Source organism: Sphaerodactylus townsendi, linkage group LG01 (genome assembly GCF_021028975.2).
Source record: "Sphaerodactylus townsendi isolate TG3544 linkage group LG01, MPM_Stown_v2.3, whole genome shotgun sequence".
In the NCBI taxonomy this organism is placed as follows: Eukaryota; Metazoa; Chordata; class Lepidosauria; order Squamata; family Sphaerodactylidae; genus Sphaerodactylus; species Sphaerodactylus townsendi.
Genome location: NC_059425.1, coordinates 22,088,111 through 22,114,609, shown reverse-complemented (window position 1 = coordinate 22,114,609; position 26,499 = coordinate 22,088,111). Strand labels below are relative to the sequence as shown.

Genomic DNA, 26,499 nt, shown 5'->3' with positions numbered 1-26,499 from the left:
CTGGATTTTTTTTGTCGCTTATTGAATCTGTGAAGTTTATGATGAGTCAAATAGGAGTTTTTTAATTTAATTGTCCTCATTTATACTACCCTTATACTGGGCCATTTCAGAAAGGAGGGCATATATGTGCGTGGAATCACGTGACTGCATATTCCTTCCCCTCTCCCCGCAAAACCTCACATCCCTGTATGTGGAAAGCAGCCGTGTCAAAGGGGGGGGGGGGGTGCTCCTAATGTTGTCCTCTTCTTGCTGTGCTTAGTTTAGATGCTTGGGAGAATGGGGGCAGGAATGGCTGAATGCCTGCTTTGTGTTTATGAGGTCCCATATTCAGTCCTTGGCATCTGTGGTCAAAGTATCCCTGGCAACAGATGTCACGAAAGGTCACTGTGTGTCTGAGACCCTGAAGAACTGTTGCGGCGACTATTCAGAGGAGACGGAACACAGAGCTAGACGTACTGATAATCTGACATGGTACAAGACTGCTTTACACATAGGGTTTTTTGTACACAGGATAATTTTTAATGTGATAGATCCATCAAATATGACATCTTCTCTTTCGCGGTTGCCTTTTATAATAGTGCGGTTAGACCTCACCTGGAGTACTGTGTTCAGTTCTGGGCACTGCAATTTGAAAAGGATATTGACAAGTTGGAACGTGTCCAGAGGAGGGCAGCTGGAATGGTAAAAGGTCTGGAATCCGTGCCCTACGAAGAGAGCCTTAGGGAGCTGGGGATGTTTAGTCTGGAGAAGCGAAGGTTAAGGGGGGACATGATAGCTATGTTTAAATATTTGAAGGGATGCCATGTTGAAGAGGGAGCAGGCTTGTTTTCTGCTGCCTCAGAGACTAGGACACGGAGTATTGGATTCAAGGTGCAAGAAAAGAGATTCCACCTAAACATTAGGAAGAACTTTCTGACTGTCAGGGCTGTTCGACAGTGGAATTCACTGCCTTGGAGAGTGGTGGAGTCTCCTTCTTTGGAGGTTTTTAAGCAGAGGCTGGATGAACATATGTCGGGAGTGCTTTGATTGTGTGTTCCTCCATTGCAGGGGGTTGAACTTGATGGCCCTTGTGGTCTCTTCCAGCTCTATGACTCTGTGTTCCAGTGGGTGGGAGCTTACATCATTCCCTGCTTGGTTTGATTACATGTTTCTCATCCCCCTTTGCAGGTACCCCCATTTTCTCCTGAGACGAGCCCAGCCAGCCAATCAAAATAGAGTCCCTCAAGGTGAAAGTTGACTTCCTGAAGGTGCCCCTTGGCCTGAAGAAGCCCACTCTGAAGGAGGCAGCGGCTGCCTTGGCAGCCGTCCCAGGAACCGGGAGACCCAAATCTGTCAACGTGGACCGCTACAAGGCTCGGCGTTCTGACAACATGGACAACGAGTCGCAGTACTCGGGGTATTCCTACAAGTCAGGTCACTCGCGCAGCTCCCGGAAGCACAGGTGAGCAGGAGGGCAGGGCGGAGGTGCAGAGCTTTCTCGTCAAGTCGGTTATGCCTTACCCTTCTGCTTTGAAATTTGACTTCTAACATTTTTCACTGGCCACTTGGGTCCAGGTTGACATTTCCCAATCGGTGTCTTTGACAGTCCAATATAAATAATATTTTTATCTTGCCTTCCCCAGGCAGTTACCCAGTGCACTTGCATATTGTCATAAGATTTACAATGGCGAAAGCGACCAGCCGGCTTTTGTTGCTTTCAGAACGTTTCAAAAATTATTTACTGATCGCTTTTAGAGTTATCTGTTGTCGCCAGAGACTTCGCCGCCCTTCGCTTCCAAATCAAGAGGGGGTGGGGGAGGGGAGACAAGCTTTTTAAACATTCAAGCTGTGAAAAACAGCAGAAGTATGGGATGGAGGGGCTGTTGGATGGAGGCAAACTGGCGACTAAGTGATCCGATGAGAATCCCCTTTGCCTTGAAGTAAGTTGCTGAGTGCAGAATCGGGAGTTATCAAGTCCATGGCTTCCAGTGTGAACTCCTTTCTTTCTCTGTCTCCCCAACGCAGAGATCGGCGGGAGCGACACCGGTCCAAAAGTCGAGATGGGAGCCGAGGGGACAAGTCAGTGACCATCCAGGCCCCTGGGGAGCCTCTGCTGGACAACGAGTCGACCCGAGGAGATGAAAGGGTGAGTGGTCAGAGTGGTGACATTGCTGAAGAGTTGTGAGGAAAACACGGAAACTGGATGAGCTACCTCCAGAAAAACACTCCCCCAAAACAGGGAAGTACAACAAACTGATTTATAGCATGAATGACAAGTCTAAACGTATTAATAGTATTATAAATACATTCTTATACACAAATAGAATAGCACTGGAATCAAGTTCATTCATAAATCCCACAGACAGGAGACCATTCATGAGTAGAGGCAATGTTTCAAAAGTCAGTTTGTGATGGTGTAGATCAGGGGTAGGGAACCTGCGGCTCTCCAGATGTTCAGGAACTACAATTCCCATCAGCCCCTGTCAGCATGGCCAATTGGCCATGCTGGCAGGGGCTGATGGGAATTGTAGTTCCTGGACATCTGGAGAGCCGCAGGTTCCCTACCCCTGGTGTAGATAAATCACGTAGGCATGTGGGAGCCCCAACTGCCAGAAGAAGATCTTAAATAAGACATGCTGGAGAAGACAAGCCCTTTCCAAAACGCTGGAAGAACGTTGGATTCAATAGCAAAGAACGCTGAATAAACTTTGCAATCACCTTTGCAGAATGCTGGCGCGCTGCAAAGCATTTTCGAAAGAATAATCTTCCTCCGTGTATATATTCTTTTGCGTTCATACTGTTATGATTAGTCATCCAAGTGGCTATACTTGGCCAGTTTTCATACAGAATCATTCACATGGTGTTCCTACTAGGATTCAGGTCGTATCAGTGATTCAGGTCATATCATTTCTGGGGTTGTGGGCTGGTAGTTGCGCTGTATTGTATGAGTGAAGGGAACTTGTCTAACAAGGAAGAAAAATGGGACTATATATTCTGCTTGCGATGATTTGGGAAGTATGGCAGCAGTGTAAGGCTTGGCCTTTGTCAATAGAGTTTGACTTGATGCAGCCATGAATTTCTTGGGTCACCTTAGGTACCCCCCTGACATTCACTCCTTCTCAGCTTTAGCATTTCCTCTCCACCCTGAGTCTGTTGCATGGGAATTATATTAGTCTACCAGACGTGAGGTAATGATTTAGACTCTTGAAATTTGATATGTGTGTAAAGAGCCATCAAGTTTCGGCCAACTTAGGCAACTCCAGCAAGAGACTTAGGCTCATTCTGCACATGCAGAATAATGCACTTTTCAAACTGCTTTCAGTGCTCTTTGAAGCTGTGCGGAATAGCAAAATCCACTTGCAAACAGTTGTGAAACTGGTTTGAAAACGCGTTATTTTGCGTGTGCGGAAGGGGCCTTACATTCAAGGAAGTGAGAAGGAAAGGTGGTTTGCCATCACCTTCCTTTGCAGAGCGTTCCTTGGTGGTCTCCTTTCCAAGTACAGACCCTGCTTAGCTTCCAAGACTGAGCTATACCATGCCACCTTCCTGAAACACGGTATAGAAATGTTCCGTATGACTGTGTTCTTAAAGTGTTATTAGCAGGAGGGTGTAAATGGCATTGACATGTATTTAGTTATTAGGGTCAGATAGAAAAAGTGCAGAGAAGGGCAACGAGGATGATTGAGGGACTGGAGCACCTTCCTTATGAAGAGAGGCTGCAGCGTTTAGGACTCTTTAGTTTGGAGAGGAGACGTCTGAGGGGGGATATGATTGAAGTCTATAAAATTATGCAGGGGGTAGAAAATGTTGACAGAGAGAAATTTTTCTCTCTTTCTCACAATACTAGAACCAGGGGGCATTCATTGAAAATGCGGGGGGAAGAATTAGGACTAATAAAAGGAAACACTTCTTCACGCAACGTGTGATTGGTGTTTGGAATATGCTGCCACAGGAGGTGGCGATGGCCACTAACCTGGATAGCTTTAAAAGGGGCTTGGACAGACTGATGGAGGAGAAGTCGATCTATGGCTACCAATCTTGATCCTCCTTGATCTGAGATAGCAAATGCCTTAGCAGACCAGGTGCTCGGGAGCAGCAGCAGCAGAAGGCCATTGCTTTCACATCCTGCATGTGAGATTCCAAAGGTACCTGGTGGGCCACTGCGAGTAGCAGAGTGCTGGACTAGATGGACTCTGGTCTGATCCAGCTGGCTTGTTCTTATGTTCTTATGTTCATAGTTAGCCAGAAATTAGAAGGGGGCCGTGGCTCTGTGGTATTATCCCCATATTGAGGACTGGGGGTGGGGGTGGGGGGTGGGAAGCCTTGTATGCTGACGGTGTCAAATTCCATCCCCAGTAGTCTCTAGTTTTAAAGAATCTCAGGGCCAAACTTGATAAGATGGCATGTTTGAATTCATCCTTAGGATGCGCCTCCATTTTGTGAAGCGAATTCCCTTCAGGAAACTCCTTTTAACAATGCCACGGGGGTCCAATTCTGGTCAGGACTACCACACTGTGTGGGGAGGAGCGGCTCCCAGCTTCTCCCCTGCACCATTTTTCTAGCATTATGAAGGGATGTTTTGAACAGAAGAGTCTGGCTTAGCCTGATGTTCTAGTTTCCTATGTATGTGTGGGATATTTCCCCTCATGAGGCAACAACCAGTCTCAAAACTCTCCCTTTTGGGTTTTCTTTTCCTGACAGGATGACAATTGGGGAGAGACCACCACAGTGGTAACAGGCACGTCGGAACACAGCATTTCCCACGATGACATCACACGTATCACAAAGGACATGGAGGACAGCGCCCACTTGGATTGCTCGCGCCACCTGGGGGTCTCGCTGGGTGGGGCCTTGGCCCTCCTCTCCTTCCTCACTCCTTTGGCCTTCATGCTTCTGCCCCAGCTTCTGTGGGGAGAGAAACTGGAGCCCTGCGGGACACCTTGCGAAGGGCTCTTCATCTCTGTGGCCTTCAAGCTCCTTATTCTTCTCTTGGGCAGCTGGGCCCTCTTTTTTCGCCGCCCCAAGGCCTTCTTCCCGCGCATCTTTGTCTTCCGGGCCTTGCTCATGGTGCTGGTTTTCCTCCTTGTGGTCTCGTACTGGCTCTTCTACGGGGTCCGCATCCTGGACTCGCGTGACACTAACTACCAGGGCATCGTGCAGTACGCTGTCTCCCTTGTGGACGCCCTCCTCTTTGTCCACTACCTGGCTGTGGTTCTTCTCGAGCTGCGGCAGCTCCAGCCCCACTTCACCCTTAAGGTGGTGCGCTCTACTGACGGGGCCAGCCGGTTTTATAACGTTGGCCATCTCAGGTAAGGAATGGTATGACTAGAGGTGGGTCTGTTTGTGTATGTGCTTTTGTTGCATGTCTAGAGATAGCTGGGGATGTTTAGTCTGGAGAAATGAAGGTTAAGGGGGGACACGATAGCTGTGTTTAAGTATTTGAAGGGATGTCATGTGGAAGAGGGAGCAAGCTTGTTTTCTGCTGCCTCAGAGACTAGGACACGCTTCCTCAGAGGCTAGGATTCAAGGTGCAGGAAAAGAGATTCCACCTAAACAGTAGGAAGAACTTTCTGTCAGGGCTGTTCAACAGTGGAATTCACTGCCTCAGAGTGTGGTGGAGTCTCCTTTGGAGGTTTTTAAGCAGGCTGGGTGAACATATGTCAGGAGTGCTTGGATTGTGCGTTCCTGCATTGATGGCCCTTGTGGTCTCTTCCATCTCTATGATTCTATGTTCTAAATAATGAATAAATGTGTGGGAAGATGAGAAGATACCCTACCATTCTGTGTGAGAAGTGTGTGAGAAGATACCCCACCATTCTGTGCACAAAATGCCTCACTTTCCCATATTCCTGTACATTTGCATCCCTTTGCAACACCCCCCCCCCCACACACACACACACCAAAAGAAGAATTTCCAGGATAGGAGGACCCATTTGGAAGAATAGCTTCACAGACTTAAGGGATTGCAGCGTGGGGAGAAAATAGCTCTTCCTTCCTCTTCCTGCTGAGGAAAAGAGCCAATTTCACCCACCAACACAGCTGTCCCTCCATACAGATTATGTAACTCCCCCCTTCCCCCCCAGAATGATCTTTCTAGGGGTCAGAAGGGGCTACGGGAACAGAGAGGCATATGGGAGAACTGTGTGGCTTCCATGCTCAGTAATACCAATGAGTTTCTCTGCTTCCCTCTGCTGGCCAAATGTAGACACGTGTTTTCTCTGTGTCTCAATGTTCTTTACAGGAGGCTGGAAAGGTTTGATGAAACATCTTTCCCCCACTTCGAACGGAATGGAAGGCGTTGCCCAGCCCCTGCCTCACCCCTTTGTTTGTTTCTCCCTGCAGCATCCAGCGAGTTGCAGTGTGGATCCTTGAAAATTACTATCACGACTTCCCGGTTTACAACCCTGCCCTCCTTAACCTGCCAAAGTCAGTTCTGTCCAAGAAAATGTCCGGGTTTAAGGTGTACTCGCTTGGTGAAGGTAAGTGGTCTTGTATCTCTCAAATGTGGAACAAAGGTAGTTTCACGTGTTCAGGAGAACATGTTTGTTAAGCTGAGCCATTTGTTTCTTAAGCCCAATATTATGTATCCTGGAAGCAGTCTCTCTCTCATTAAAATATTGAACGGAATGTATTGTCGAAGGCTTTCACGGCTGGAATCACTAGGGTGTTGTGGGTTTTCCGGCCTGTATGGCCGGTGTTCCAGTAGCATTTTCTCCTGACGTTTCGCCTGCATCTGTGGCTGGCATCTTCAGAGGATCTGATGATAGTAAAAGCAGGTGGAGTATATATACCTGTGGAATGTCCAGGGTGGGAGAAAGAACCATTTGCATTGGTTCGCAAGTGTAAAGGGTGCAATGTGCAAGTGTGATTTGCATGTGTTAAGTGGAATCCACCCGTTTTAGCATACGTATGTAACACTGAAGTTGCATAGCAAATGCCCTCGCTAATTGATTGTGCAACTTCAGTGTTACATATGTATGCTAAAATGGGTGGATTCCACTAGCTGTCTAAATCTCCCACACACACACACACACACACACACACACACACACACACACACACACACACACACACACACACACACACACACACACACACACACAGAGGCAATGTTTACATATTTAGAAAACGTATATACCACTTCTCCAGAGAACTTGCTCAAGGCAGTTAACAAAATAAAAGTCTTCCAGCTCATGTGGAGGAGTGGGGAATCAAATCCGGTTCTCCTAATCATGTGGAAGAGCGGGGAATTCAGTTTTCCAGATTAGAGTCCACCGCTCTTAACTACTACCCCAAGCCGACTCTCTGGTGCCTGAGATCTTTTAAATGGGAGAGGGCTGTGATTGGACAAGAGGACCTTTGGAAGACAAAGGCTCCCCTTTGACCTCTGAATCACATCCCCTCTTGCAGTTCAGGAGTTCCTGTGGAACTGTTTTAAGCTCCATTCGCTTTTACCGTCTCCTTCTGCCAGCATCTTTTATTGGAACCCATGTCTTTTTGTATGCGAAGCACGTGCTGTGCCTGTGAGTTGCCGCCCCTCCCTGGCACTTCCTCTCTGTGTCTGTTTTTCCTGCTCTCTTTGACAGCCTGTCTTTACCCTTATTTTCTGCTGTCTTCTCTGGCCCGCCCTCCCTCCCTCCCTGATTGTGCGTGATTACAATAATTGTGCAAATTAGCAATTATTATAAGCAAGCCTGTGTGTACTCTGTGCTAAAAACAAACCAACCTACTCAGATTCGGAGCCAAAAGGAGCCCTAAAGAGGAGTTAGTTGGGTTTTCTTTGGCCAGGAATTACTGATATGTTTTTAGGCTTGGTCTGTAACAATACGGTCTGGGAAACTGGGATTTTCCAGTTGTTTTGGAAACTGAATTTGGATTCTGCTGGGGCTCTGTGCTGCTCTTTTAATTTATTCTTATCTCATGGTTTTGTTGCTCTTTTTCAGTGCATCCCTTTTTCAGACCAGCTATGTCCCTGTCCCCTTCATTCAGTGGACTCCTTGGAACCTCTCCTTTTGCAGCGCCTTCATATGTCCCAATTTAGACTGAACTGGACTGTTCCCTGTTTTAATAAATGGTCCATCTTTTCCTGAGCAACTTTAGAGCAAAAAGGCTCAGTTCCCCTTAACAGGTCTCTGACTCTCAACGCACTTTATTTCATTGCTTGTTTTTAGAGGCAGTGTAAACCAGAAAGCGTGCCCCCTGGAGTAGAATTGCACCCAAATTAAATATCATCAGTTTTATTTAACACCCAGAAGATCAATATTTAGGATGCACAACAAGAAAATAGAGGGAGCAAGCTTGTTTTCTGCTGCTTCAGAGATTAGAACTCGGAGTAATGGATTCAAGGTGCAGGAAAAGAGATTCCACCTAAACATTAGGAAGAACTTTCTAACTGTCAGGGCTGTTCGACAGTGGAATTCACTGCCTTGGGAAGTGGTGGAGTCTCCTTCTGTGGAGGTTTTTAAACAGAGGCTGGATGGTCGCATGTCGGGAGTGCTTTGATTGTGTGTTCTTGCGTGGGAGGGGGTTGGACTTGATGGCCCTTGTGGTCTCTTCCAACTATATGATTCGATTCTACGAAAATACAAAATAGGAAAATACAAATGAAAACTGACAATTAAGTCTGCATGGTAACTCCCACTGTTAATGAAAGCTTTGCGGTGTGTTCCGTTTGAACTTAGTTCAAAGATAAATTATGGTTTATCTTTGAACTCATAATAAATAGCCCCATAATATTACAATCCTTTCCCAACGGATTGCTTAAACAAGGACATCTCAATCCGAAAGGAAACGAAGCCAAGCGTTCCAGGATTTTTTTTTAATGAATGGTGTTATGCAGTCCATGTTATCTTAAATAGTATTTCAAAATAAACTCGAGTGTACAAGCCACTCTAGATTCTGACTTGTCCGGCGTCCCTTCACTGGGTTGAGATGAACTTTCTGAAAGAGAGAACAATATACTGGTTCTGCAAAACAATCCAACAATGCATCAATGACATTTCAACGCCAAAGGCAGTCACAAAATGAATGGCAAGGAATGATACGGAAAGTAGCTTGGAAATAATTAACAAATAAAGCTGAAAGGGGGAAATACCACACCTGTAGACTGGTGATACTGCTGCCTTGCCTGCACTGATGCGGGAAGCTCCTGCCAGCCTTGGAGCAGAGGTGGGAGCCCGCCTCCCTCCCCAACTGTGTGTGTGGCCACGATGGCAGCAGGGACAAGGGTTCCTAGAGGGCTCTGGGGTAGGAAGGGACAGCGACCCACCCACTTCACCTCCTGAGCCTTGGGATGCAAGGGCCTGGGACAGCCCAGAGGCTCCTGGCTCTGGGTAAGCAGCTGCACAGGAATGCATTAGCAGCAACTAGTGAAAGGAGGAGGAAAGAGTTGGCTGCCCCTTCTGTGTGGTATAGAGAGAAACAAGAACTACCAAGAAAACAGCAGGAAGAAAAGAGTTTAGCTTCAGAGGAGGAACGTCATGGGTTTTGCCCTGTGCGCCATCCCCCCCCCCCCTTGCCTTGCCCCTGAGCCAATCCATCTGGAGGACACCTCTGATTTAGATGAAGGATCTGTCTTGGGATGTTGCTTTGGATGGCTCAGGTGCTTTACCTCAAAGGGGGCGGGAATCTCGGGAGATGATCAGAAAAGATGATCCTGACCTCCCCTCTCCCCTTTCTTCCATCCTCCAGAAAACACAACCAATAACTCTACGAGCCAGTCGCGGGCTGTCATCGCCGCAGCCGCCCGCAGGCGGGACAACAGCCACAACGAGTATTACTACGAGGAGGTGGAACACGGGCCTTGGGGGGGGTGTGAAGCAGTAGCATGAGGTGCAGCCATCCAGGAGGGCAGAGCGCCTTAGAGCCTCTGCTTTCTCGCAGCAGGGGAGAAGTGGAGGTTCACTTGGTCCATGTTGTTGGCTCATGCTGTTGAAATTCAAATTGCAAACTCTCTGGGGGGGCAGGGACCTGCTTGTGTCACTCTAAGCAGCAGTGGCGTAGGAGGTTAAGAGTTAATGTATCTAATCTGGAGGAACCGGGTTTGATTCCCAGCTCTGCCGCCTGAGCTGAGGAGGCATATCTGGGGAATTCAGATTAGCCTGTACACTCCCACACACGCCAGCTGGGTGACCTTGGGCTAGTCACAGCTTCTCAGAGCTCTCTCAGCCCCACCTACCTCACAGGATGTTTGTTGTGAGTGGGGAAGGGCAAGGAGATTGTAAGCCCCTTTGAGTCTCCTACAGGAGAGAAAGGGGGGATATAAATCCAAACTCTTCTTCTTCTTCTAAAATAATGTCAATAATAATAAGTATGCATAGTTGTGTTCATCAGTAGCTCTTAAAACCGATAGTCTGATTCAAAAGTTTGGCTAAGAAAGGAGGCAGTATTAACTTCACCCGCTTATAATTATTTTAAATAGTTAGGTTTCTTTCTATGAGAAGCAGAACCATACCACATTAACCAAGTTTAAACTGAACATAATTGGTGCCTGTGTATCTGCCTCCTACAACCAAAGCCTGCCTGCAGAGGTTAGGATGGGATTACCTGTGTCTCAGAAAAAGATGTTAGTAGGGTGGTATATTTCTCCACCACAGAACTCAACGTGCCAGACCTTCTTTGTAGTAGAATGCTCCTCCTGGGTCCTAGTGCCTGTCTAGCCTTCTTTCCCTCCACCCCCAACCATTTGAAAGTATTGGTGATAGTCGTTCAGTGAACTATAAATGCTCTTGCATCAAAGTACAAGAGCACAAAATAATGATTTTGACAAAGGCAGCGTGCAGAAATGAATGATCATTCTCTTATTCCTTTGGGACTATATTCTAATGTGGAAACATACCATTTTCTTGACGACTGCACCTCAACTGACCATAGTAACATCTTTTTCTGAGAATGAGTGTAGTCCCCATATGAGTCTTCTAGTCATCCAGCAAAAATCCACTCTTGATGCGTTAGGGCACAGGTGTCAAACTCACGGCCCTCCAGATGTTATGGACTACAGTTCCCATCATCCCCTGCCAGCATCATGCTGGCAAGGGATGATGGGAACTGTAGTCCATAACATCTGGAGAGCTGCAAGTTTGACAGGCAGGGTTAGGGCAGTGATGGTGAACCTTTTCGAGACTGCAACCCAAAACCCACTTATTTATCATGAAGTGCCAACACAGCAATTTAACCTGAATACTGAGGTTTTAGTTTAGAAAAAACGGTTGGCTCCGAGGCATGCGTTACTCAGGAGTAAGCTTGGTGGTAGTCAGTGGCTTTGCTTTGAAGCAACTGTGCAACTCTTCCAACGGGTGAATCACGACCCTAGGAGGGTTTACTCAGAAGCAAGCCCCATTGCCAGCAACCAAGCTTACTCCCAGGTAAAGGATCGCGCTTTAGTTCTGTGCATGAAAATCAGTGGGGTTTAACAGTGCTTAACAGGGTTACCTACACTGCTTCCCCAAAACTAGGTCTTAGGTTTAATGCTAATAATCGAGCCCAGCGGCCCAGGCCAGCCTAGGTGTGTGTGTGTGTGTGTGGGGGGGGGGGCACTCTGTTTGCGCGTGCCCACAGAGAGGCTCTGAGTGCCACCTCTGGCACTCATGCCATAGGTTCGCCACCACTGGGTTAGGGGTTGCAGTAGGGCAGTGGTTCTCAACCTGGGGGTCGGGACCCCTTTCACAGGGGTCGCCTAAGACTCTCTGCATCAGTGTTCTCCATCTGTAAAATGGATAAATGTTAGGGTTGGGGGTCACCGCAACATAAGGAACTGCATTAAAGGGTCGCGCCATTAGGAAGATTGAGAACCACTGCAGTAGGGGGATGGCTGTTTGGGAAGCTGAGGAGGGACAGACCTCACTTAATTTTGCCCTCCTCGTAGCAAGAAATCTGCCCAGATCAGGCTTTTGAAATAAGTAATCAAAAATTAAATTTGAAGCATTATCCATGAAAGGAAAAACAGGCCAAGGAGAGGGTGTGGGGAGGGTGTGGAGAGGTGCTCAGGAGCAGCAGAAGGCCATTGCTTTCCCATCCTGCATGTGAGCTCCCAGAGGCACCTGGTGGGCCACTGCGAGTAGCAGAGTGCAGAACTAGATGGACTCTGGTCTGATCCAGCAGGCTCGTTCTTATGTTCTTAATATCTTTTACCATGCTTGATAACTTTCTGTGTGTGTGTGTGTGGGGGGGGGGTACTGCAATCTTGACTCTCCCTCTCCCTACCCCCAATATGCCGGGGGGAGCGGGAGCTGGGATGTAATTACCATCCCACGACCGTTTCCTTCTCTCAACAGGCTGGTGGTGGCAGTGGAAGAGGCCTTCACGCACATCAAACGGCTCCAAGAAGAGGATCAGAAAAACCCGCGAGAGATCATGGACCCCCGAGAGGCGGCACAGGCTATCTTTGCCTCCATGGCCCGGGCCATGCAGAAATACTTGCGTACCACCAAGCAGCAGCCCTACCACACGATGGAGAGCATCTTGCAGCACTTGGAGTTCTGCATCACCCATGACATGACGCCCAAGGTGAGGGGTCCCCTGATAGAACCTGATGCTTGCCATAATGAGAGCCAGCGTGGTGTCGTGGTTAAGAGCAGGGGCACTCTAATCTGGAGAACTGGGTTTGATTCCCTGCTCTGCTACTTGAGCTGTGGAGGCTTATCTGGTGAACTAGATTAGCTTGTGCACTCCAACACATGCCAGCTGGTTGACCTTGGCTAGTCACAGTTCTTTGGAGCTCTCTCAACCCCACCCACCTCACAGGGTGTTTGTTGTGTGTGGGGGGGGGGGGGAAGGAGATTGTAAGCCCCTTTGAGTCTCCTTACAGGAGAGAAAGGGCGGATATAAATCCAAACTCTTCATAGTGGGCTTCTTGTCAGGTGATTCCTGTAAATGGCATTGAATTCCTCCATAGAGGGGTGGGGCTCGAGAAGTCATGTTGGTGTTAGTGATTGAGATCTTGGCTACTGGGCAAATTAATTGGAGATCAAGTGGTCCTCAAGGTGCTCTGGTGAAGGGCTTTTTTTGGCCATCCTTTTAAGGACTATGTCCCTGAAACAAGCTGATAACTTTATTATTGGGGGAAGTATGCTTTTTATGGCTAATGCTTGTTAGCTTCTAGACTGTCACGTTCTAGACTAGCTGAACAGTCTTCAGCAGGAACCCCGTGTAAAGCGCATGGCAGCAGTCAAGCCCAAATGCTGTTGTCGTCGTTGTCTATAGGAGTCCCTTCGCTGCCCCTTTTGGTCACAGACCGAAGGGGCAACATTTTCATTTAAAGTGGCTTTGGATTTCTGGGTTTAAGTCTTCTCAGAGAATAGAAGAGAAGAAGAAGAAGAAGAAGAGTTTGGATTTATATCCCCCCTTTCTCTCCTGCAGGAGACTCAAAGGGGCTTACAAGCTCCTTGCCCTTCCCCCCTCACAACAAACACCCTGTGAGGTGGGTGGGGCTGAGAGAGCTCCGAGAAGCTGTGACTAGCCCAAGGTCACCCAGCTGGCATGTGTGGGAGTGTACAGGCTAATCTGAATTCCCCAGATAAGCCTCCACAGCTCAGGTGGCAGAGTGGAGAATCAAACCCGGTTCCTCCAGATTAGATACACGAGCTCTTAACCTCCTATGCCACTGTTGCTCCCTGAGCTTGAGGAGACAACATTCATCGCTCCCTGGGATTTGAAAGAAGTCCACCAGTTGGTTGAATGGCTTTTCCTACTCTCGGAGCTTACACTGAGAGCAGATTGCATTTCTTTTGTAAAAATCCGGGGTGCCGTTTGGCCCTAGAGTTAGGAACAAAAGGTGTAGGTATAGAACAAGAAAACAGCTGGAATGAGACAGCTGTTCGTTATTGACTTTGTTTTATCGTGGTTGTGGCGCTGGTCTAGCAACTGAGAGACCTGGCTTGAAATCCACCCTCTACCACAAAACTTGTTGGGTGACCTTTTACCAGTCCTGTCCTCTCAAGCTAACCTTCCTAACTAACCTGGGTTTCTGTGATGATAAAATGGGAGAGGGTACTACCATGTACGTCAGGGGTGGGCAATTTATTTTTTCCATGGGGCCGCATAAGAAACAGAAAATATTGTGGAGGGCCGGGCCAAAAGGCAGGGGAGCGAGGCGCTTTTGAAAGCCCCGCAGAAGCCGGCAGCCAAGGCAAGCGGCTTCTGCGGGGCTTTCAAAGACACCTCGCTCCCCAGCAAGGCAGGGGGGCGAGGCGCTTTTGAAAGCCCCGCAGAAGCGGGCAGCCAAGGCAACCGGCTTCTGTGGGGCTTTCAAAGACGCCTCGCTCCCCAGCACGGCAGGGGGGCCAGTCAGGGTCATCCGGCGGGCCAGATGTGGCCCGCGGGCCGTATAATGCCCAGGTCTGATGTACGTTGTCCTGAGTTCCTTGGAAGACAGGTGGGATAAAATATCGTCCTACCTGGATAATGGAACACCAAAGTCCAATCTTCTCTTTCCCTGTTCTTGCAGGCATTCCTCGAACGTTACCTGAGTGCCGGGCCTACCATCCAGTACCACAAAGATCGCTGGCTTGCCAAGCAGTGGACTCTGGTCAGTGAGGAGCCAGTGACCAACGGCCTGAAGGATGGGGTAGTCTTTGTCCTCAAGCGCCACGACTTCAGCCTGGTGGTGAGCACCAAAAAGATCCCCTTCTTCAAACTCTCGGAGGAGTTTGTGGACCCCAAATCGCACAAGTTCGTGATGCGGCTTCAGTCAGAGACCTCGGTGTGAAACTGAAACCGGGGCGAGGGGCTTGAAGGCCTAAGAGTGACCTTCTGTGACAGGGGGAGCGGCCCTGCGCGCAACATCTTTGTCTTTTGCTCTTGCTGGGATTTAGAAGAGGCCATCCGGTTGGCCGAAAGCCTTCCTGGTGTAGGCGTTGACATCTGCTATGCATCTTCTGATGCCAGCCTCAACCACTCAGTTTCTTCTCCCTCCAGATTTTCCCTCCACACATTCTTCATGGGTGCCGATTGAGGGGAGGAGTCAGGAGGCGGAGGGTGACCTCTTTCTTCTTCTCCCAGGTCCCGGTTGTGCTTGTAGCAAACCCCAGAAGGTGCACAGATGCGAAGGATGACATAATTTCTCCCCTCTCCTCCCCCCCCCCAATGGACAAAACTGAAAAGTGCGGTGCCAAATTTTAAGGGCTAATTCCGTTCACTGTCTTCACCAGCAACTTCGAACGCGGTTGGGTCTGAGGAGCTTTCTTGAATGTGTGTGTGGGTTTTTTTTTAAAAAAAAGTAAAAAACAGCAACCAACTAACCTCACAGCTCTGGCCTTCGAAACGTCACCTGATTCTGTTGCTGGGATCTCTCAGTCTCTGAGCTGTGACTTGACTTGCACAAGACTTGGCAGAACGTTGTGGAGGAAAAGACCTCCCAAGCCAGGTAGCCGTGGCTGCTATTTTTCATCTTCCATTCCCTATGGAGGCCCATGGATGGTGAACCCGGCTGGCCCCTCTTGGTTGTTTGCAATTCTGGTACAGAAACAACATCCCGTTTCATGTTCTCCTGCGTCTTTTTTTTAGGTCAACTTTTTTCAAAACGAAATAAAAGACACGTTGGGGGTGGTTTTTGGTAATGTTTGAAAACGGTGAGGTGTTTTTTTTGTTTTTCTAAAAAAATGATGCTGATCGCTGTGCTTTTTAAAGAAATCCTGTGTGTTGTAAATAATTGACTTCCGTTAGGATCATAGTTGTGTGCGCCTCTCCTTGAGTTCCCTGTGGCGAGTGCCTCGTTCACTCAGAGGCGGTTGTGTGTCCGAAGACCCTCGGTGTGAGACCTTGGAGTGGGGTATAGTATCTCAACCTTCCCTGTTCGTTCTAGTCCAAAATTGAATTGATATTACACTCTTTAACTTTCAGTGCAATAGAACAGTGGTCCTTGGGCTGTGAAATGGGGCCCATGGAGTCCCAGACCCCCCCCCCCCAGCTGTGTCCCCAAACCCTGCCATTCTCTTGCTCTCATTTAGAAGGACCTGCTGCTAGTGCATTCACAGAGAGAGGGGACTGTGCACCTTTGCACACACACAAAGAATAGGAACAGAGTGGCAAAGTGGCTTTGACCTTTGGCTGGTTCCTCACTGTGATACTCTTGCTAGTGTTTGTCTTTTGTGTTCTGTTCTCTTAGCGTCTCTCTAGGTCTGTAGCCTTTAGTCACAGTCTTAACATGGGTGAGGTAATAACTGCTTCCCCTTCTTCCTGTCATGCCTTTGGCATCACATGACTTCCTGTCATATGATTGCAACTCAGTGGGGTCCCAGGCGTGGAAAGGTTGAACATCACTGCACAAGAGGGGATTGTCAACATAGAAATGCCAGATGACGGAATGATCTCATTCTCTGCCTGTAGCTGAATCATGACTGTTGTCAATTTTTTAATTAGAAGCTCAGGCACTCTAGCACCGTGGTGTGAACTTTTGGCACTCCAGATGTTATGGACTACAATTCCCATCAGCCCCTGCCAGCATGGCCAATTGGCTGATGGGAATTGTAGTCCATAACATCTGGAGTGCCTGATGGGAAGGTGGGAATTGTAGTCCATAACATCTGGAGTGCCAAAGGTTCGCCGCCACTGCTCTAGCTATTTCCTTTCTCTTTTGGAGCAGGACCCATGGAACATGCGCTGTTGGAATTATTGGAGCATGAATGCTCTTGAGCAGTTCCTGTTCCTCTAACCAAGATCTGAACAGGAGAAACATCCCTTTGGATTGTATCCTTGCCTATTGAAACTAGCAACAACCATGAATTGTGTAGTTCTGGGGCTTCTTCCTTGTTCATCTTGGTTTTGTGGCCCTGGTATCTCACCACCTTCAGGTCTGTGTGTTATACCAACCACGCTGGAGCAGAAACTTGTCCAATGTAAGAGTTGGCCAGTTATGACTTTGTTCCTCAAAAAGGTAGCTGGCTGCACCCTGTTTCTTGTGTGTATGTTACATATGTTGACTACTCTGTAACTGGAAAAGATCGATGGTTAGTGCTGTCTTTTAGGTAATCTAGCTGATCTCCTTCTGTTTGGGTAAAGCTAAAGTCCTTCCTTGAGATAGAAAAGTGCCCAGTTGCCAGAGACCTGTAGGCTGGGAATATCTCCCTTTGGCCTTCTATATGCCATCTAGTCTGAGCCACAGATTTCCACATATCCCGTCAGCATCTCTTTTGAGAAATCCAGGAAGCGTATTGGCTGCCGCCAGTGATTGATTGGCATTGTTGGCAGGTAATTATAACATTACAACTTCTGTCGATTTGCAACATTAATTTCCTGAACATGAGTTTTTAGTCACTTATTTTTTCTGGAAAGAATCCTTTTTTTTTGTTACACACACCTCCATATTTTTTTCTTCTTCTGAAAAACTGTGCTGCAGTTCCATTTAATTTGATTTTTTTACCCAAAAAGTTTTTAAGCAAAGTAGGACAGAGTTGGGGTCGCTTTGAAAGTGATTGCTACATTGGTGCTTTTCGATATTGGGCATTTTGGGGCATTGTCTGTGGGTGAATCCCTTTGGTCAAAGACTCAAGGTGAGGACGCCTGAAGAGCTCGTGTTTGATCACTGTGATTTTTTAAAAAAACTTTAATATTTGGGGCATGATCCAGCTAATGTGAAGCATTTTTAAATCCCTGTTGACTTGAGTTAGAGGGATCGTGGTTCAATAGTAGAATGTCTACTTTGCGCGCAAAAGGTCCCATGTTAAGTCCACAGTATCTGTAATTAAAGATATGGTATCCTTTAGGAAATATTATTCCCTAGCCAGGCGCGATGGGGCTGAGGCGGATCATGTGAGCTCAGGAGTTCTGGGCTGCAGTGGGCCATGCCGATCAGGTGCCCGCAGTAGGTTCAGCATCAGTATGGGGAGCCATGGGGAGCCTCGGCCCGTCAGGTTGCCCAAGGAGGGGTGAACCGGCCCAGGTTGGAAATGGAAGAAATACTAGTCTTTGCCAGAGACCAATCACTGGTGAAAATAGGTTAACCCTGAGCTAGATGAATCCATACAGTTACATCTTCTCATGCATAGAACCTATGCAGTTATGAGGGAAGAAATAATGTATTTTTTTTAACCTCATGGCTGTTTATTTCTGAGATCAGTGGTGATCAAAGGCATACTTGATAAACTTCGGGACTTCTATATGTTTCCAACCTCTTTAGAAGGGGATAGTTTCAAGTGTTTAATCGTGTTGGTCTGCAGTAGAAGAGCAAGATTCGAGTCCAGGCACACCTCCAGGGGTCTGCAACCTGCGGCTCTCCAGATGTTCATGGACTACAATCCCCATCATTCTCTGCCTATAGCTGAATCATGACTGTTGTCAATTTCTTAATTAGGAGCTCGGGCACACCTATTGCAGAGTCCTGGAGAACTCAGAATCTTGCATCCTGTTTTGTGTCATTTAATAAAAGGCAGTGAATGGTTTTTGGATTTTGTTATGAGCCAACATGGCTCTACTTCCAGTCCCTCTTCCTAGTGAAATCCACAGGGTTTAATTTGCCCCACTTTGACTGGATCATTAAAGAGTTTCAAAAAGAGGTATATTTCCTTTTCAGATCTGTGGAGTTGTATATTATATATTGAAAGCATTCTCCTTCTCTGTCTTCACCTCCTCAACACCACCTCTGGCCGTAATGTCCCATTTACATTAGCGAATGCACGGCAGGAGGCCTGCAGTAGTGTCTTCAGCATGTCATGTTTAATCGTACACTGTAATGTGAAGATGTGAAATATGTGCAGATTAACTTGCCGGAGATCTAAGATCAAGGCCCCTTCCGCCCATGCAGAAAAATGCACCTTCGATCCACTTTCAGTGCACTTTGGAGCTGGATTTTACTGTGCGGAATAGCAAAATCCACTTTCAAACCATTGTGAAAGTGGATTGAATGTGCTTTATGTTACATGTTCGGAAGGGGCCTGACTTAAGGAGTACACTAGTTAATATATCTAGGTTTGTCCCTGTGTTATGTTTGAAATTAGAAAGCTGAGATGGTTGAACAGCTGCATGAGGAGGTTCATCTATCACCACCTTACCCTGCCTCCCGTTGGCATCTGTCAGTAACATTCGTTTATGTCACTGTGCGTTTTCCCTGGTTTGTTTTGGTGAGGCTCTGGACACAAACTTCCCAGCTTCTTGCAATCACCCCTATTCTTTTGGCGTGTGAAATTATGGCGACATCTCTCCCCTCCTTCGTGGCTCTGCAGACCTCACACAACTGAGTACAAATTACACGTATCTCCTTTAACACGGCACTGGAACTAATCCCCATTAATTGAGCCCAAATACCTCAGCCATGGCGGGAGCCCTAAAATATTTACCAAGTGGGGAGGTTGTCATCTATACTAATGAAAGAAGCCTCATGTTATCAGGTCTCCCATTGCGGCTGTTCATAAATCGTTGAAGGCAGTTGTCTGTGATTATTATCCCGAAGTTGGATGTCTTTGTGAAAGCCTGTCCAGTGACAGAAGTGTGTCTAAAGCAGGGGTCTGCAACCTGCAGCTCTCCAGATGTTCATGGACTACAATTCCCAGCATGCTGGCAGGGGCTGATGGGAATTGTAGTCCATGAACATCTGGAGAGCCGCAGGTTGCAGATCCCCTGGTCTAAAGGAAGTGATTTTCTTACTTGGAAGCAACTTCTGTTGATTCTGTTTGTGTGGCAATAGTATGTTTTTGTGTGATGCTTCGGCTCATTGCTTGTGGTGATCTCCGAATGATGACCTGGCCATGACACAGTGAAATCTCTGGCCCAGCTATCATGAAAAATCCACAGTTTCCAAAAAACACACACCAAGGTTGCATGAACACGGCCTCTGTCTCTTTCTTTGAGAATCGAGATACACGGTTTTAGGTCTTTCTTGCTATTTCCTGTTTCTTCACTGGCCCACTCCGACACGCCTGTTAATGTGTGCATCACCGTCCTGATTTCCCCAGGGTGCAAATTTACCACTGCCTTCCATGTTACAAACAGAATACAGCTGGCTTTATCACAAAGAGTGATTTTGCAAGATAATAAATAGAACGAAGTGCAGAACCGTCCTCTCCCCCTCCCCTTACTGACAGACCACACACACACACACACACACTGAATTTAGGAAAATAAATTTCTGTTAATTTTTGTTTAAAGACAGAGTTGATAAACCTTGTGCATGCGTGTAGAAAGTTGTAAAATGTAAAATTGTTTTTTAATATATAAAATTTCTTTTTACAGTTTGCAGTGAATCTAAGCATTATGACCATGTTAGGGTTTTTTTTCATAAATATAGGAACTAAAACTGTACATTTTTTTTTAAAAAATAAACATCTTTGAAACTTTTCTACTCCCTTTCCTCCTTTTTCCCCCTGGGCTACATATGAAATTTGTAGATGTGTGGGCTAATGAAGTTTTCTAACGGCTTGGTTGATTTCCTGCTGAATGGAATGTTCCTGCTGGGAATTATTGGGGAAGGGAGCATGGAAGAACCTTTGGAAACACAACTCGAAATCCCTCTCTTCAAGATATTGTGTTCTCATGGATTCTGGGCCCTCCAATGTGTTCCCCTCTAACTGATTTGCAACGTTCTTTCCGCCCTAGGGCAGGGGTTCCAGACCTTCTTGAGCTTGGGGGCATATTTGGAATTTTGTGAGGGTTTGGTGAGCTCCGCTCCAAAATGGCAGCCACAGGAGGAGGAGTCAAAGCTAAAATGGCTGCCTCAAGGGGCAGACCTGAATGGAATATCTCCTGCCTGATATCTCCTGGGTAGAAGGAAAACCTGAAGGGCAACTGGAGTCACACACCAACTAAGGAAACCCCAAGGGTTTACCCGGCCTGATCCTCTGGTGGAACCCCCTTTCGTTTGAACGAGGGCAGCTAATGGAAAAAGATGTTACCAGCCCTGTGGTCCCTCTGCAAATTTTGCTTGGGATATTCATCCCAGTGGGGCTCAGGAGAACCCCCAAATCTCACATAGTGACCCACTTGGAGCTGATGCTAACCAGGCAGCAAACTGAATTGAATTCAACTGGTTCTGGTGGGTTTTCCGGGCTGTGTGGCCGTGGTCTGGTGGATCTTGTTCCTAACGTTTTGCCTGCATCTGTGGCTGGCATTTTCAGAGGTGTATCACAGAGGGAAGTCTGTTACACACTGTGTCCGGAGAGAAGGAAATGTTTGGGATATATACCGGTATTGTCCATATCCCAGGGTGGGGAACCAATCAGTAAGTGTTTGGGTAGAACTTGTTATGCAAAGATGTGGTTGATAGTATTGTATTGTGGGTGGGGCTTATCAATCCAGGGAGTGATTCACATTTTCATGCCCTGCAGCAGCAGTAATATTGGTGAATTCAAATCCTGTGTTTGGGTGGAGTCCATTGTTCATGAACTTAGCATGCTCTTGGGGTTTGCTTTTGGTGTTTTTAGTACTGGTGATACATCTCTGAAGATGCCAGCCACAGATGCAGGCGAAACGTTAGGAACAAGATCCACCAGACCACGGCCACACAGCCCGGAAAACCCACCAGAACCAGTTGAATCTGGCCGTGAGAGCCTCCGACAATACATTGAATTGAATTCAGCTTTCTGCCTTGTCAAATTTAGAAGGGATGTTGATGCTTTTGATAAGTACATGAGGACTTTTCTCCCAATAGCAAAGGATGACTCTGCTTCTTTGGAGAGTTTTCGCTGGCTGTTCCTCTCCTGTTTCGCCCTGAGTGCCTCTGATGCATTAACTGGTTAATTAAACTCCATTATAGGCAGGGCGCATCACTGTGATGAGGCGCTGGGGCAGAAAAGCAATCAAGAGAGGGCCCGCACCACTAAGCACATCTCTTGGCAGCGATGTGGGTTGAGCGTCGCATGCATTTGGCTTTCTTCTTGCCACCGCTCAGCTGTCTCTTCCTGTTTTAGAAAAAAAAACATGTTTTCCTGGGAAATTGTTTACATGGAATTCTGAAATACGAAGTGGTAATTCGCAACCTTAATCAGGTGCGGCCTGACACGAGATTGCTGCATTTTCGGAAACGAGCGTTTGAGGTTTGGGTTGCTATGAATTCGTTTACCAGCCTGATATTTAGTATTGATTTCTACTAGCTGAGACCGCTCTGTGGGGGAAGGGGAGGGAACCATATTATACCCTCCTTCTCCCACACCATATGCTACGGTGGATGAATGCAACTGCGGAAATTCAGTTTTGCATAATGATGCATTAAACATGTAGGTAAGGTGAGGTGCATTTTCAGCCCAAATCCTTTGCTAACTGGGACGTGGTCTCCATGATTTAATTTTACCAAAAAAAAAAGTTGAACATTCAATCAATCACACATGACTTTATCTGGCTTCTATCTTGCCCTCTCCCAGTCAGTAATTTTGACTGGTTTTCACCATGAGTGTCAGCTTGAAGAGGAAGTACAAAATTCGAGTCCAGTAGTAGCTTAAAGGCCAACAAGATTTCCAGGGTATAATGCGAGTCTGAGCTCCGTGGGTCAGATGTTACTTGTCACATGACAGGCAGAGCCAAATTCTTTGTTTATCTGGCTTCTATCCTGCCCTCTCCCGATAAATTGGACTTGGGCTGGCTTTTGAGTTTGCCTGTGCTAAAAGCTGCCTATCTACACCAGGACTACACATTGCAGCTACTGTGACTAAGCCATCTGGCACAGTGACTCGTCATGGTAGCACAACTCCATTTCCAGAAGAAATAGAGGAATTCACCAAGTGAGGCCACCAAGAGACAGTGCTTAGAATATAGTTATGGTAATAGGCCGGGTGAAACTGTTTCCATGGCAACATTTCCATCCCATCTTCAAGAGCTATGCTGCTTCACATTATTGTTAGTAGTCTGTCTAAGTTCTCAGAAGCTAAGCATGGTTGGTCCCGGTTAGTTACATGAAAGACTATCAAGGAAGTCCAGGTTTGGTAACAAGAGAGGCAGGCAATGGCAAACCACCTCTGTTTGTTTCTTTTCTTGAAAACTCGATAGGGTGGGTCACTGTATGTCAGCTGCAACTGGATAGCACCTTCCATCACAGATATAAGATAGGCCATGGGGGCAGGGAACATTTTTGGGCTTCGTGAAATCTAGTTCCCTATGCAAGGGTGCAGCAATACTTTTTGGAGAAGCAGCCGAATGTGGAATATGCTCAAGTGGATGGGGCCTGAAAGGTAGGTAGGACATGGAAAGGACCTCTAACACCACTATTTTTGGAGGACATCAGCTACCACTTCACTAGGGCCCATTATGCATGGAATGCTTACCTCGGGTGTGCGGCACAGTGGGGGTGCAGTGGGGTCTCCTTAAGTTTCTCTGTTTACACATGAGAAGGCATCCCATTGCCCGAAGCACAGCTTGCCTGCTGAACTCCCATGGGTCTCTGCTTTTCCTGGCTCTGTTAACTCCGCCCATCAACTTATTCTTAAAGGCGCAGATCTCATCACACCTCTCAAGTCTCAAGATTGATGCCTTGTTAAAGCCCTTTAAATTGCTGTTATTCCAATATTGCTGTTATTGCAGTTATATCGATATTGTATCCCCTTTCCAAAAATTACTTCTCCCTTCCCATGAAAGAGGCAAAGCAATTCCCTGCACTACATTCTAGGAACCATGTCCTAGAACTGATATTCTCTCTCCTGCCCTCCCCCCACACATACTTCCTCCTCCTGCTGCCTCCATGGGAGGAGAAAGAGGCTTGTTATTTCAATATTCCTGTATTAGATCTATCTATTTCGATAGATCTAATATGGGTACAAATGCTTGAAGTTGAAATAAAGTTTTTAAAAGCCCTCCTGAACATCTGGGGAGGCAAAAGTAGAGCAGAGGAGGCAGGTTAGAGTCAAAGAATACTGTAGGACCATATCTTTCATCTCCCCTGTGAAGCAGGGGAAAACTTTGCTCTTTGCCTGCTGTCACAAATGGTGGAGATTATGGGATCTGAAGTGCAGTGAGCGTGAGAGGAGGGAAAAGGCGTCCATAACACAAGCTCTGCCTTGAAGAGAATCTCCCTTCAGTGCAGGGCAGAGCAGCAGTATATAACCAGCCTTAGGACCAGCCCTAGTTGGACTATTAAGTGAGCAGAAATTCTCAGACCACCTTGAATTTTTCATATTTCCTGCTGCAGGAACCATTAGGCTTATTGTTATGAATAGAGCCTCTCTCTTGATCCTGGGATACTTTGTGGGCAGAAACCAGAACAGCATCCCCTGACATCATGACCTGCCAGTGTTCACTGGAAACATTGTGATAAAACCATAGTGTTTCAACAGAATGCTAGAATGGCCCTTGAAGTGGTGATGCCACCTCCTGTTACAAGGCTGGAAATGACATCATAATGCCAGGAGATGTTTTCTGGCTCCTGTATTTACCCTTTGGCACTCACAGAAGTGAAGGCGGACAACAGAAAGGGAATACCCTTATTCCCACTAGGTGAATGGCAACCTTAATTCCTGATACTCCCTGAAAATTAGTTTGTAATCAACTTGTGGCTTCACACAGGGCAACAAAGCGGCTCATCAGAGGCTAACTGTTTAAACCCCCAGCATCTGAAAGACGGAAGACAGACTACTGTTCTCTAAGTAGCAACATTTTGGTATCTTTTATGTTAAATATCTGTGGATTATAAATATCTATAATTCCCGAAGCCTAAATAAAGCCCAAAATATTCTGAGGGACCCGTCTCATCCAGCACACTCTCTTTTTAAACTGTTACCATCTGGCAGACGATACAGGGCCCTCAGAACTAGGACAAAGAGGCTTAGAGACAGCTTCTACTCTAGAGCTGTGGCTATGCTAAACTCCGCTGCTTCATATTGATGTATTTGGGGCTGTGTAGGGATGGGTGGAGGAAGGAGAAAGTGAGGATGATGTATGAGTCTGAAATTGTGTGCATCGAGGAATGCTGCTGTAAATTTCGTTGTGCGTGCACAATGACAATAAAATGCTTATGCTTATGCGTATGGAGATGAAGGTTATTCAAAAAACATGCACATTGGATTTGTAAAGATTTTTTTAAAAAAAAGTTTAATAGATCTGTTGATTTTAAAGGGCTTGAGAAAATTCAACAACAAGCTTTTCATTTCTCTTCTTTTGAGTTACTCAGTGAATGCGGACTTCTGTTTCTTCTTGACAATGGAAGAAACCCTCCCGAGACCGTAACCCAAACAATAGAAACCAAGTGTTCCATGAATCAGAGTAGCAGTAAATCAAAAGTGCAGTAAGACCGTAGCAACCTTATTGAAACAAAAGAGCCTCTTGTGATCCCTCAGGCCAGAATTTGAAAGGAAAACTTTTCACCTGCCATATCTAGAGGAGACTAGTGTAGTTATTTTGGGGGTGGACCTTCTGTTGCAGACCTTAAATAATGAAAAGGTTAAGGTATATTTGAGGAACTTCCTCCTATTGAGTCAGGTTTTTGGTCCTTTTTGCCAATAATTATCTATTCCCACTAGAAGCAGCCCTCCAAGGTCTCAGGCAAAGAATGGCCTTTTCCTGCCAGGGGGTAGCCTAGCCTTTCAGTTCACTGGAAAAGTTCCTGGTGGTTTGTTGCCCAAGAAGACTCTATGCTGGGGATAATTAGGAAAGGAGTTGATAATAAAACTGCAAGGATTGTCATGCCCCTATATAAAGCAGTGGCGCGACCGCACTTGGAGTACTGTGTTCAGTTCTGGTTGCCACATCTCAAAAAGGATATTGAAGAGATAGAAAAAGTGCAGAGAAGGGCAACGAGGATGATTGAAGGATTGGAGCACCTTCCTTATGAGGAGAGGCTGCAGCGTTTGGGACTCTTTAGTTTGGAGAGGAGACGTCTGAGGGGGATATGATTGAAGTCTACAAAATTATGCATGGGGTAGAAAATGTTGACAGAGAGAAATTTTTCTCTCTTTCTCACAATATTAGAACCAGGGGGCATCCATTGGAGGGGAGAATAAGGACTAATAAAAGGAAATATTTTTTCACGCAACATGTGATTGGTTTTTGGAATATGCTGCCACAGGAAGTGGTGATGGCCACTAACCTGGATAGCTTTAAAAAGGGCTTGGACAGGTTTATGGAGGAGAAGTCGATCTATGGCTACCAATCTTGATCCTCCTTGATCTCAGATTGCAAATGCCTGAGCAGACCAAGTGCTCAGGAGCAACAGCAGCAGAAGGCCATTGCTTTCACCTCCTGCATGTGAGCTCCCAAAGGCACCTGGTGGGCCACTGCAAGTAGCAGAGTGCTGGACTAGATGGACTCTGTTCTGATCCAGCAGGCTAGTTCTTATGTTCTTAAGACCACCTGCAGCCTAGAACAAGGGGACCCACGGTGTGGCCTCTGTGGGGCTGCCAGCAGCTCAGGAACCACTTAGTTCAGCTTGCTCCAGGACTGTTTTAACATTCTAATTTAGGGGTGTCAAACATGAGGCCTGGATACTGAATCCAGTTCCTTGTGAGGGCTCAATGGGGCTAGCTTAGGCAAACCCCCCCCACCACCGGTGAACCCACTGATTTGGCCTGGTGAACCCACTGAGGGCTTGCCAGTCCAGGCACCTACCCAGCCCCTGTTCCCCAGCTGGCCTGGCGAGCCAGTCCAGGCACCCACCCCACTCCTGATCTACCTTGC

At 46.9% G+C, this 26,499-nt stretch overlaps 1 protein-coding gene across 1 annotated transcript in view; it reads left to right on the top strand.

Annotated features, from left to right (window-relative positions):
• VANGL2 (VANGL planar cell polarity protein 2) overlaps positions 1 to 16,359 on the top strand; it is a 66,692-nt gene extending 50,333 nt beyond the window's left edge. The window contains exons 3-9 of the mRNA XM_048504326.1: positions 1,168 to 1,441; positions 2,005 to 2,125; positions 4,681 to 5,288; positions 6,322 to 6,458; positions 9,670 to 9,790; positions 12,252 to 12,483; positions 14,423 to 16,359. Of these exons, the coding sequence (XP_048360283.1) occupies positions 1,371 to 1,441; positions 2,005 to 2,125; positions 4,681 to 5,288; positions 6,322 to 6,458; positions 9,670 to 9,790; positions 12,252 to 12,483; positions 14,423 to 14,683 (1,551 nt within the window). The 5' untranslated portion in view covers positions 1,168 to 1,370 and the 3' untranslated portion in view covers positions 14,684 to 16,359. The remainder of the gene's footprint in view (positions 1 to 1,167; positions 1,442 to 2,004; positions 2,126 to 4,680; positions 5,289 to 6,321; positions 6,459 to 9,669; positions 9,791 to 12,251; positions 12,484 to 14,422) is intronic.
• Positions 16,360 to 26,499: the final 10,140 nt, after the last annotated feature.